The 14,123-nt window shown below is 36.2% G+C and overlaps 1 protein-coding gene across 4 annotated transcripts in view; it reads right to left on the reverse strand.

Annotated features, from left to right (window-relative positions):
• Window positions 1–14,123, reverse strand: part of LOC5573943 (tRNA-dihydrouridine(16/17) synthase [NAD(P)(+)]-like) — a 394,431-nt gene that overhangs the window by 29,201 nt on the left and 351,107 nt on the right. For all 4 annotated transcript variants that reach the window (XM_021847713.1, XM_021847712.1, XM_021847711.1 and 1 more), the window contains 2 exons: window positions 8,628–9,119; window positions 918–1,088 (listed from right to left, as the gene is read on the reverse strand). In XM_021847713.1, coding sequence (XP_021703405.1) covers window positions 918–1,088; window positions 8,628–8,915 — 459 coding nt within the window. In that variant the 5' untranslated portion in view covers window positions 8,916–9,119. The remainder of the gene's footprint in view (window positions 1–917; window positions 1,089–8,627; window positions 9,120–14,123) is intronic.

The raw sequence follows: 14,123 nt of genomic DNA on the forward strand, positions 1-14,123 counted from the left end.
TCTGTGAAGCCTCAGATAAGGGAAAGTGTATCTCGAACGCACCCGGAAGTACGTCATTTCCCGAAACTCTTCGTGTACTGTCGTGACTACCCAGTTACATTGGATAACTTGTATGCTAGTCGTGCTGCCTTCCCTTTCCCACCTTATCAATGAAACAAATGGCTTCGACCTAGGGAAGCGTTTGCAAGTGTTCGTTTGCCTACGCTCAGGGAATACTTTTCAAAATTCAAATTCCTTTTTAAAGATTGCATGTTCTTACACCTATCCTATTCACATTATTTACCCAAATTATATACAAACTATTTACAAAATTCCTGACTGCTACACAGTTAACTGTCCCTTACTCGATATCGAGTTAGAGAATCATAGTAAAAGTCGAATTTCAGGGCTATTTCGATGGTCCCTTGAAACACATTTTCACTGTTTTTGGTTTTGTCTTCACTGGTTTTGTGTTCAATAACTCGATACCTCTCTAACTCGATAACTATAATGATAACAATATCGAGTTAGGGAGAGTTTACTGTATTTAAAAATTATTAACACCATGAAGCACGTAATACGGCTGAATGTAGGCGCTTCTTACTCACTGATTCACATCTGTAGGATAGACAACCTCCACAATTTATGTCGTAATAGAATATTTTTATTACATTGACGTGAAATTCATGAAATCAATTATGATTTGCAGTTCCAGGATAATATTTTAGTCTTGTAAAGCGTCACCATGATTTCTAATCACGTTTTCTTCCAAAAAGTTGATCCATAGCTGCGGGGTAACTGTACTGTCCTGTTTCGAGCGAATAATGATTGAGATTGCCGAAATTTATCCCAACGGAATCATTCCGAACCGTCCGGTAATAGTCCATCAAAGTCTCTGCTAAACTCATTTAGTGTTGGGTTGGCTAACCGAAGCTTACCTGTATGATGAGGGGTCGATCCTCGGGGCACGTTTGAAGCGAATCTTTGCGATACTTCGGGTCCTTGCTGAAGCAGCTGCTGTGGAACATGGGCGAGTAGCACAGTTGGGCACCGTGGCGACGACTCAGCAAACGCCAGGCCAGCTCGCTGGCATCCACCATGGGGGCCACCTGTAGGGGAGTAGAGAGTCGCCATATAGTGCTGTATATTGAAACAAATCGGTGGGTGAGTAAAGTGTTGAACAGTTTGTTGCTCGCAACCAGTGGTCGAGGCTGAGTAGCTAAATGATGGCATTAGGTGAATTTATTACCCTGGATGGAAAGTAACTTTTGTGCTTTCTCGGAGTTAGGGGGCAATAGTCGAAAGACGTATGATGGAAGGGAAGTAATGTAAAGAAGGGATGGTACACAAATTATGTCATGCTAAATTTCAACTTTTTCGACCCCCTCCCCCATCCTTGTCACGTTTTTTGTATGAATCCTCCAAAAATTTTGTAAGGCTTGTCACGCTTGGCTTGACCCTCTCCCCCCCATTGGAGCGTGATGTAATTTGTACATGACCCTAAGGTGACAACATTAGAAATTTAAAACAGAAAAAGCATGACATTTTGACATTTCCCATTTGATTAACTTCGATAATGAATCTTCGAACTGTTTAGTGGTATACCTATAAACAATCTGTCGTGTATCTGTCAAAGGATACAAACTCTAGTGGAATTAAATGGTATGGTAGCAAATTCGGTTTTCATTTAATTACCATTGCTGTTCAGTGTTCTTTTCTTCGCCAATAAACCCATTAGCGCTCAGTGAGCTGTTTCGAGATCACTTACTTTTATGAATGCAATACACTTTTTGACATATTGTAAAAGTGCTCAAGGGCAATGGCTGTTTTTTTAATTAAGATTTATTTCACAAGATTGTGCTGCTAGTATAAAATATTTCAATTCTTTGAGCTGTTTTGCCGCTTCATAACGCTCGCCTTATGTTACAATTCCAAATAAGAGATTTGTGAAAGAATCCTGGGATTTCAATGGATGCTGGAAAGCCGTTCAGGATTCTTTGATTCAAGTGTAATTCCTGAATCCTGGCATTTCAATGTGGATCCTGGAATTCTATGTGAATTCTGAGGTTTCAGAATGGATCCTGGGATTTCAGGATGGATTCTGGCATTCCAGTGTGGATGTTGGGAATCCAGTGTGGATACCAGGATTCCCTTATGGATTATGTAATTCCAGTGCAGGGTACCACAGTGTGGATCGTATGGTTTTAGTGTAGATTCTAAGATTGTAGTGTAGTTCCCCCCATTTTCAGTGTTATTTTTAGGATTCCAATGTGAATCCTGGGATTCCAGTATGGTTCCTAGATTTCCAAAGTGAATCCTTTGATTCAAGTGTGGATCCTACGATTTCAGTATGGATAGTAGCATTTTAATATGGATCCTGGAATCGTAGTGAGGATCACAGGATTCCAGTGTAGACATTGGGATTCCAGTGTGAATTCAGGTATTTCAGTAGTGATTCTTTGATTAAAGGAATCCCGGGATTGCAGTAAGAATCCTATAATAGTCATGCGGGAATCTTTTGCGAACTCAATGCGAAACCTTCAGTTATTATGTGGGAATAGTGTAAAAATACTGCGACAATCATGTGGTAATGCTTTGAAAATATTGTGAGAATCATATGGGAATTTTGTGTAGTTTCTATGAGCATCCTGTGTAAATTTCAATGAGAGTTCTGTTAGAATCCAGCAGATATTCTTTGGGAATCCTGTTGGATTCGTTTTGAGTGAAGCTCTGTGTGAAATTTTGTGAGAAACCTTTAAGAGTCCTGTGAGAATAATGTAGAAACGGCTGAACTCACCATGGATTTCACCATATTCGTGGAAACATTTGATAATGACGTGTAGTTGTGCATGTGCGTTGCGTGTATGTACTTGTGTATATTTTATCGTACGGCTCATTCTTCTTTCTGGCATTACGTCCCAACTTGGGCAGAGCCTGTTTCGTAGCTTAGTGTGCCTTTGAGCACTTTCACAGTTATTAACTGAGAGCTCTCTTTGATAATTGACCATTTTTGCATTCGTATATCGTGTGGCAAGGACGAAGATCTTATATACCCTGAGAATGTGGAAGTCGAGAAAAGGTCCTTTACAAAAAGATTCTCGACCGGTGGGATTCAAACCGACGGCGACCTTTAGCTTGGCCATGCTGGATAGCTGCGCGTTTACCTCTACAGCTATTAGGGCTCCTGGTTCTTCAATTGCAAAAATCTTATCAATAAAATAGTTATGGTGATTTCTCATTCAAAGCGTTTGCATATCTTCGTTTAGAATGCAGTAATCGCTATTCAAGAAAAGCGCCACATGAATGCATAGGACTACAAAGTACGATGAAAAGAACTGGGGGGTCTGGGATTGAACCCATGAAATGTGCTGTGGAATTTGTGAAAATGCTGCCAAGATTCAGCGAGAGTCTTATTCAACATTAAATGAGAGTCATTCACAGGATTGTACTTAGCATTTGTCAAAATCTTACCTAACACTTATTTTGTAATCTGGTCCAGGAAGCTGTGGTATTTCTGTCTGATATTGAATCTACAAAGTTTGCTAAGACTTTTTTTTTCGAAATTCTAGGTTTTATTTTTATGTTTCATATTCAGAGTCTTTCCTGTCGAGGATATTGCCTAGGATTTTGTAAGAATCCTGTCCAAAGTTGCCATTAAATTAATCTTTCCCAGTACTTTGCGAAATTAACGCCCAGAACTTTGTATGAACCTCGCCTTTAATAATTCAGGGAAATTTTGTTTGGCCAATTTGACCTACAACTTTACACTTAAACTGTGATATCAAGTAGTGATGAAATGGACTTCATATTATGTAAAACATTTTTTTCAAGCTTAATTGTCATTCAGAACAGTTCTAACGGTTATTTGGTTTTTTGGCAATAAAAAGTTAAAATTTTTTGGGGCTTACTTAAAAGAGCTCATTTTTCTAAGTATGACTCAACTGAACTGAAATAAAATTAATTATTATACCAGTTCAAAGGTGCATTGGTAGAATGAACCGGTTCAAAAAGTTACACATTACAGTTGCAGACTAATCTGTCGTCAAATTATATCAGTAAGCTTTATCCGTTATCTTCCCAAAATAAAAATAAATAACACTGCGGAACACGCTTTTGTCTCCAGCACCGAAATACCGCTATTCACTTAATTAAGGGTTGCTGCATCCATTGCCGTTTTCAGAAATATCATAGCACGTCTAGTTTTTCAGATATTGACTGTTGAAAATGCAAAAAATGACTGTTTCAGCCAAATTGCATGCAAGTTTGCCAGCTTGTAAGGTAATATATTGGCTTAATTTGCCACAGAACTCAAACTCTATGTGTATAACAATACTTATCATCAAAGTTTGTAATTCTTTCGATGCGGATAAGTTATTGTTTAATGGTTTAAAGAATTTTTGTATTTGATATAGAAGAAACGAAACGAAACGATTTTTGTATGTCATATAGAAGAAACGAAGAATTTTGTATGGAGACTGCAAGCATGTTGAAAAATCGGTTTAATCGAAATTTAATCGCGCAATTTCAATCAAATTATGTCTGAAATGAAAGTTCAAGTTCTATTTTGCATGTTTGGTGGATTAGATTACAAAAATTTTTAATGAATTGTACTTTAAATTTCATGTAAACATGAATAAAACCAGTGTTTTTTACAACTTTGGCGACCTGTATCTAAAAATTGTGACGTGCTGGAACATTTCTGAGAATGGCACCAGATTCAGCAACCCTAAATCTACTAGAGACACATAATTTGATCCTTGAGACACGCAAAAATGTCATTTTTGTTAGGCTGTGTAATTGCCGGTTATAAAAAGAATCGAGTAATTGAACCGGTTCAAACAGTTATACATTTCAGTTGTACGATTAACTCTTAAAAACCCTCATTTTTCAAATGACCACAATTTGGAGACCGCTAGATAAATTAATATGAAACATATTCTAATGTTGATGCGGTTAGTTGGTCTTTCAATCCTTCGGTGGATCATCCATCCTGACCCCTCCCCCCTTGTCTGGATAATGAAATAAGCGTTGACACGAGGGTATTACTTCGGATTCCAATTGTTTCTCTTGGATATTCTTGTAACAAAACGCTCAGTTTAGAGTGGGTTTTTGAAGAAAATGTTAGTTTTGCATTTTGAAGACCTGGCCACAATGGAATCGATACCGGAGGTTCCGGATTATCGTTCCATGGGGCCGTGTTTGATGTCTTAGAAACCATATCATGCGACATATCAATTTACATCTATGTAATCAAATATGTCCATTGGAACGCCTAATAATATTTTATTTTATAAATGGCCACATTGAGACCGGTTCCGGATGTTCTGGATTATTCCATGGTGTCATGTTAGATGTTACTTAGAAACCATATCATGCGATACATCAATTCACATCTACGCAATGAAATATGTTCAATGGACCACCAAAAGACACTTTATACTTTCAATGACAACATTGGAACCGGTTCTGGATGTTCCGAGTTGTGGTTCCATGGTCTCATGTTTGATATCTTAGAAACCATATCATGCGACACAGCAATATACATCTACGGAATGAAATATGTTCATTGGAAAGACAAATAATACTTTACATTATCAATGACCACATTGGAACCGGTACCGAATGTTCAGGACTATGGACTATGTGGCCATTGATAATATAAAAAGTGTTATTTGACGTTTCAATGAACATATTACGTTGCGGAGATGTGAATTGATGTGTCGCATGATATGGTTTAGTAAGTTTAGTAACATCAAAAACGACTCCATGGAACCATAATCCGCAACCGAATCCATTGTGGTCCTCAAAAGGTAAAACTAACATTTTGTTCAACAACCCACACTGAACTGAGTGTTTTGTTACAAGAATATCTAAGAGAAACAATTTTAATCCGAAAAAATACCCTCGTGTCCACGCTCTTTTCGTTACCCAGAAAAATTAAGGTACGTCACGGGCTTTTAAGGGTTAATCAGCTGCCAAAGTATAATAGTAACTACACCGATTTTTTTTTGAAATAAAAATAAATGATTCATGTGAAATATATGATAAATTCCTGTAAGAGATAAGTCCTTCAAAGATTTTCGATTTTCTTCTAGACTCTATAGAAAAGCTGAATATAATTATTGAAAAATTTACCCTGTATAATTTTCTCGAAGTAATCTCTGGAAAAATTCGAGTGGACTTCTTGGAGGAATTACAGGAATAATTCCTGTAGCATTATGTGGTCTCGAACCTTTGATGAACTATCAAATTGAAGAAATTGTGGAGAATTTATTAAAAACATATTCAAACTTTGAAAGAACTTGAGTTGTTCTCAACTCAAATTTCTCTAAGGATATTATTGTGAAATCTGTTGTGATTTAGCTAGAATTTAGTAATAGCTAGATTTAATGGAATAAAATGGAATAATGGAATTTATGGAGCAATTCTTAGGATAATCTGTGGGATATTTCTTCATGGAGTGGTTCTAAAACTGACTGAAAGTATTACTAAAAAAATGATAAAAGAGCTTTCTGAGAAATTATTGAATGAATTCTCGGAAAATTTCTACACGAATTTCTCCAACCCTTGAATAAACATTGTAGACATTGTTATTGTAATGTTTAAATATTATCCAATTTTTAGAATTTCTGAAGGAATTCCACTTGGCATATTTTGAGACAATTATTAAATATTTTCAAGACTTTTTTTGGGAGAATCGCTAGAAGTGTCTTTATAACTATTTCTGGATGAATCTCTGGAGAAGTCTTTGTACTTGAAGGAAGCTCTATCTAGATGAATCACTTGAATAATTCCGCTCCCTTTAAGAAAAGTTTAAGGAAAGGAATCTGAGAGCCTATGGAATAATAGCAGTAACCTCTGGAGACTCAAGATTTAACATCAGGATTCATCATTTTGAACTCTATGATACATTTTCACTATGTTTTCGAGACCCCTAAGAACCCGGGACGCACCCACCGCTTCCCCTAGCTACGCCACTGATACCCTTCTTCTTGGCATTAACGTCCCCACTTGGCCTCTCAGCTTAGTGTTCTTATGAGCACTTCCACAGTTATTAGCTGAGAGCTTCCTTTGCCAAAGTTTGGCAACTTTTTTCGTATTCGTATCTCGTATGGCAGGTACGATGATACTCTATGCCCAGGGAAGTCAAGGAAATTTCCATTACGAAAAGATCCTGGACCAACCGGGAATCGAACCCGAACACCTTCAGCATGGCTTTACTTTGTAGCCGCGGACTCTAACCACTCGGCTAAGGAAGGCCCCCTGATATCCTTGAACAACTCAATTCAAATTTTAAAATAAACGTTTAGACTCTAAACATTCACAAATTTGAAAGTGGAGTTTAAATTCAGCTAGAAATTGAATAAAAATAGCTTGGTATGTTCTAACTTCAAGTTGGAAGAATAATGAACAGGTTGGATATGAGGCGAAACTTTAAACTCTTCTGCGGACCGCAGAAAATGGCCGTACGTTGGGTAGCCATGCTCTAAAATAATACACTTTGCTATTGAGCTTACTGTTGTACAGGTAATACTCAGCATAGGTATTTTTTTTAATTTCTTTATTAGTATCATTCCAAACATCACATTCATTTCTTATACCTAGGTGTTATGTGTTAGACAACACTACCATCTTATTTTGGTAAAACAAATTTAAGATTTTATTAACATTTTGTAAACAACATATTACATTTAATTTTTTTTTACTGGTGAGTTGGTTTAACCTGCTTATAAGAGAAAAAAAAACACGTTTTCAATTTTCTTAACCTAACTTAACCTAAATATATAACGCATTCATCATGGCAATAGAAGATTGTAACGATTTTTGCCTGAAATTTTTTTTTTTTTTGACATTTGTTCCAATATTTCAACATTGGATTTTCTATGTAACTCATTGGTACTATAGCAGGGATGGAACTTCAGAATCATTTTCAAAATTTTATTTTGAATTCTATACAGAGCTCTCTTCCTGGTATTACAATAGCTAGTCCATATTGGTACAGCATACAACATGGCTGGCCTGAAAATTTGTTTCAATGTCAAAAGCTTGTTCTTAAGACAAAGCTTTGATTTTCTATCAATAAGAAGATATAGACATTTTACATATTTGTTACATTTGGCTTGAATGCCCTCAATGTGATTTTTGAACGTAAAATTCTTATCTAGTATGAGCCTTAGATACTTAACTTCATCTGACCAATTTATTGGAACCCCTCTCATCGTGACAAAATGTCTACTTGAAGGTTTCAAATAAAGAGCTTTTGGTTTATGTGGGAATATTATTAGTTGAGTTTTGGAAGCATTAGGAGAAATCTTCCATTTTTGCAAGTATGAAGAAAAACTATCCAAACTTTTTTGCAATCGACTACAGATGACACGCAGACTTCGTCCTTTGGCGGAGAGGATCCGCAAACAAGGATTTTTGACATCCCTGAGGTAACTCAGGTAAGTCAGATGTGAAAATATTGTATAATACAGCATAGGTCAAGTAAATCAAACATTCGAATTATGAAATACTTTAGCAGTAACAAAATACAAGTAACAGTAACTGTAACAGTATATACTTAAAGTAATTGCAAATGGTTACGAGTTACAAGTAAAGAAAAATCACGTTTCGTGTACGACATCATTCTACAGCGTCGAACTTACCACATATTTCGGTGAGCCTAGAGTCTTCTCGTAAAACTCGAATCCCGTCAGCTTTGGCCTTTGGCTAGCGCTTTCCACCTTCCCACGTGCCGAAGCGGAAGGTGACGAACCGGATGTCGCCTCAGGGACTTGTGCCACGGCTGTGTTGCCTTTATCGGTACTGCAGATGTCGCTATCCGTCTCCATTGGCACCGGTTCTGCTTCCGTAGGTGTTGACAAAGTTGATCGCTCAGGTGGATTACGGTCCTCCGTTCGGCTGCTTCCTTCGTCGTCGTGGCTGGTAACCATAATCTATTGGTCCGATGGGGCGTGTCGTTTGTGTCGGCCTTGTCTCTTTGATGTTAGCTGGGGTTTGCTCAAATGTTGCCAATTGCTGGTCAGTGTGGAATCTTTTTGGAAATTATACGAGCTGATTCAATCGAGCGGTAGCTGCAGAAGTTGAGATGAGCACGTGTAGGGTTATTGTGCCGTTGAGAATCGTATAAGTTGTTTCTGAAAAAAAGAAAAGCGAATATTTCGTTAATTTGTAGGTATTAAGATAATTTATGAGTAAAACGCTTTGACAATTATGTCTCGACATTATCGGAAGCAAAAATTAACTTCCTTTGTTCAAAGCAGGGACATCTTCAACTTGTAGTGAAAGAAAATATCATTTGCTGTGCATTCTAATTACACTAGGCTACAAAATCAAAAATTTTCTCGTGCACTTGACCGTGAGTTGTGTTTGATCCTTCGACCTTGACGGTTGCTCCTGCGGGGGCCGGTGATGAGGGCAGGATCAAACATGTCGCGCATCGGTTGAGTAAAGTGAAAAAGTGCCGCGTTCGAGTAGCTCTTTTTGATCTTTCGACGTTGACGCTTGCTCCTGGGCAGTGCGCCAAGAAAGCCCGATCAGTCGTCAGTTGTTTTCCCTCTCGGGTCGCGCGCCTATTTTCTCTGAGTGCTTTTATATAGCCGAGTAAACGAGTTGAGCTGAAAGTGGATTGTTGCTGCTCAAGGATGGCGGATCAATTGGTGAGCTCGTTTCATGCCACTATTTCTTATCTATAAAATTAATTCGTTACAACGGTGAGATGTAAATATGATTTTTCAACAAACTTTGCAAAGTTCGCCACTGTGAGTGTCGACATAAACTCTGATTCATAAATTATTTATGTCTAATTTTTTTTCAAAACTTCTTTTTTTTACCTTTATTTTTGTAATTAAAAAAAAACTTTGACACTACAAGTGTACATGTGCGAAAGGTTCTTTATTCAACAAACTTTGAAAGGTTCGTCACCTCTAGTGTCGGCATAATTTTCCTCTACATAGATATTGTTCATATCAAATGAAAATATTATATTTACATATAAGCAGGTTTATATCTCACAAATAATTATTTATCATGGTCTAATCGCTTATCAAAGTGAATCCTGTGACTCAACGATCCTCCTCATTAACAAACATCCCTCCCAGTAACCTTTGTGGAGACGCAGAGGCAAACACGGTCTCCAAAAAGCAAAGGTTACACACTAACAATCCTTCCCCCAATCCTACCTGACTGCAAGGACGTGGCCGGCGCCGTTATTGACCATGTATAAATAGAGGCACTGAATTATGCACACTGAAGAAGATTATGGCCAATCCCAGCCGAACTTCTTGTTGATCCTTTGTGCATTTTCACTGACTTCGGTCAATCACGGAATAGCAACCATTGATATGTGTAGTCAGTCTAAGCTAAGCTAAGCTAAGCTAATTTACTCGTGCACTTGACCGTTTACGATGGGCCCAATATATTTTGGCCCGCTGATTTCTAATCTGGTCTCAGGACACGTTCAATTCTTGAAAATAACGAATGTTTGTTCCACAGCAAATCCGTGCTAAGAATGTTTATAATAGACTACGATTAGCTCATTCACATCCATAAAATGTTTATACATATCACATTTTCTTTTCACGAAACAAATTTTTTTTTAAGTTACTAATTTTAAAAAGTTTGAAGAATCTATTAAATACACTGTAAGCACGAATTTCGATAAGCAGATGTTGTTTGTTGTGGGGAAAAAATAAAAATATAATTTTATTAAACAAAAAAATTTTTTTTCAAAAATTATGCGTGTTTTGAAAAATCTGAGAAAAGATTCAAAATCTGCAAACGAAAATCTAACAGATCCATTTCAAATGGCCAAAATGCGTGAACCAGTGGTGCCTAGTGTTACAAGCAAACAAATTCCTTCCAATATTCTTATTTTTTTTTCGAATCCGAAAAAAACACCCTTGAGAATAGCCACGTGGACAGAGCACGGGAGTGTTTTTCCGAGAATGTTTTTAATTATTGAAAACAATCGTTGGGCCCATGAAAAGCTTCGTGGAATGGTTATTGTTATGTAAATTTCCCACTCAAGATTGCTCAATTATGCCGTTCTTGTCGTTTCCGTCGCTTTTCTGCATCGGGGGGTCTCCAGAGAATGCTGTGTCTTTTCTCACCATCATCCACGGTGGATATCTTCTTCCGTCGTCTTGCAGAGGAACATTCGTTGCCACCGAAGGATATCGGAGCAGCAGACGAGGAATATTCTGGATGTGCTTTTATCACTCACTAACTGCGCTGTTGTTTTGCAGTCGGTCGGGAATGGGGTGGTTCTAGGAGATCTGCTTGATGTATATTATACATTGTGTAATCAGTGCCCGTTGGGTTTTAAATCGAATTGAACATTTGTTGCGTTCCCGAGACGAATGGGAAGACAACTTTTTGATGGGTAGTAAATTAAAAACCTATTTTATCTCATATATACTGATGTCTATAATGATTATCTTGATACTATATTGTAGAATTCATTAGACTAATAATTTATCACTTATACAGCTTATTCTAATCACTATATTTAAACACGAGTTTTATATCAGCATACTCAGAAATGTCTCAAACCAGTTAAGATAAACTTCTGCAAAAAATGTTTGAACAATTACTAAACGAACATTAAATCTAGGAACTGAACCAATATACCTTTAATAACTTTCGGCGGTTATTCAGGAGTAATTATCTGTCACACATTATTAACAAATTTTGTTCATTATAATGTTGAGTTTGCATTTTTTCAAGATTGAATGAGATTTTCGTACGATAATTTATATATATTTGCTCGCAATTTAAACATAGATGTTTCGAAAAAAAAACCTCCCAGTATTCCGTTGAACATTGAACCAGAAATACCGGTACGATTTCCGCTAAATAAAAACGCACTAAATTATGCTACGCATTTTGCAGAAACCCTTTGAAAAAAGTTGCCAGAAATCGTTTCTTTTTACTGTAGAGCATATTTGGAATCTTCCAGCGTCTACCGTTATCCTAGATTTAAGATGCAAATTTTCTCAAGGGACTCGCCCAAGTAACATTAGTAACTGAATAACAGCTTATTCAGCTGAAATGTTGTTTATACAGCTTATTTTCAGCTGAATAAGCTGTTATTCAGCTGCCAATGTTATTTGGGCGTTCAGGAATTGCATTATTCTGCAAAGAAAAAGTAATTCGATTTCAAGAAATTTTCTAAAAGTGAAGCAGATATGAACTCTTTGACTGACAGGGGCTTTACTTTAACTTGTGGTAACGTATACGCAGCCCTGTCGTCGTAAAATTTGAGCTTCTTAGTCGTCCCTTTTTGAGGGGGGCGTTACTATAGCGCAGAGAGCGCTTCTGTTTCCAGGCGTTATGATGTTTTCTCATAAGAAATATCACACATATTTTAGTATATAGGGATCAACTATGACGGAGGTTATATTTGCTATGGGTTTTCGACTTTTAGTCTGTACAGATCATAAACGGAAATCCAAAAACCCTTAGCAACATTTAATATATAAAAATTATAAACATCACAAATACTTCAATATACATTCCTAAAAAAACGAAAACTAATATGTTTTTGCACGTATTTAGTTTGTATTCCATTTCTATTAAAATATGGAACGAAGATATCAAGTACATGGGCTTAAAATGATTTAGTTGATAAATTTGCTAATTTAAAAAGTGAAAATTATTTACTCCTTGTACCAATTCAAACTACCATAACAATGCCTGTGACTATTTATTAGAGTCTAACAACTAATTCGACTAGTACAACAATTATAAGACTATTACGATGTGTACTTTAAAATTTATCTCAATCCATGAAATAAACTCAGTCTTTTAGAACCTATCACTCAATGTAAAACGGATCATCGAGTGCAAATCCAAAAACCTCATCGAACCATTTATTTGAAAACGTTTTTGTGTTAGCCTCAAATTTATTTTTTTTTCTTATGTTCGGCATTTTGCTTTTAAAACAATATATTGTTATTGCATTTCGCTTTTTAAACAAAATTGTGAAAAATTTAAGCAAATTGATGCAACAGTCATAATTTTGACAATACAACTGAATAGTATGATATTTTTTATTACTTTGACTTTCTTGTATTTCTTTTTGTTTGATAAATTGACTAAGAACGAAATGGCCTTGTACAAAATATGATGTTTGGATTTGATCAGAAATTCGTTCATTCGGTTAATATTATTGAACAGTTTATGCAGCTGCTCAAACTCAGGTTTTTATAAGCTTTTTGATGCTTATCTCAGAATTCATAACGAAGCGCTAACGGTGAAACACGTTTTTCTGATAAAATTCAAAATGGAGTCGAATTCGAAATGCCCCTAAGATTGCTTTGTGTTTCAAGGAATATATGAGAAGAAAGATACGTGAAGAAATACATTGATTTTTTGTCAAAAACTGAGCGTTTTGCAAACTGTCAAGCCTAGGGTTCAGCATTTCGAGTTATTTTTTTTGTTTTTTATTTATGAGGGTTTAAACTTGATTAGCCAGTTCATTCGCCTCGCAATTTTATTTAACCAAAACGCTTCTCTTCTAGTTTAATGAAATTGAAACGAAATACGACACAAACTGTAATTCTAATTGGTAATCACATTTATCATCATCATTTATCACAGCGATAATTACTCAACCATAACTCGAAACATTTTTTAACGAAGTATTATGCGTATTCTCAGTCCTGTCAGACTAAGAAAATTTGATTAGGAAGCAAAGAAAAGTTTTAAAGTTAAGCATAAATAAATTAATACTTAAGATTCAATGTTTCAAATAACTGATTATATTTGAACGTAAAGTATTCATATACACGTAAAGTATTCAGTATACATATAATAACACATATAGAAAAATATTATATTTTTTTCTTTAAAAAAATATATCAAATAATTAAATTAACAAAGACTTTTTTTGAGTTTTCTAAAAGCAGGACATCTCGAATGTTCGAACTTTTTTTTAACTTTAAGAAAATGTGTTCAATTTTCAGCCAAATCTTCTTTCTGGCATTACGTCCCCACTGGAACAGAACCTGCTTCTCAGCTTAGTGTTCTTATGAGCACTTCCACAGTAATTAACTGAGAGCTTACTGTGCCAATGACCATTTTTTGCATGCGTATATCGTGTGGCAGGTACGAAGATATTCTATGCCCTGGGAAGTCGA

The sequence above is a fragment of the Aedes aegypti genome, chromosome 2 (assembly GCF_002204515.2).
Source record: "Aedes aegypti strain LVP_AGWG chromosome 2, AaegL5.0 Primary Assembly, whole genome shotgun sequence".
Classification (NCBI taxonomy): Eukaryota; Metazoa; Arthropoda; class Insecta; order Diptera; family Culicidae; genus Aedes; species Aedes aegypti.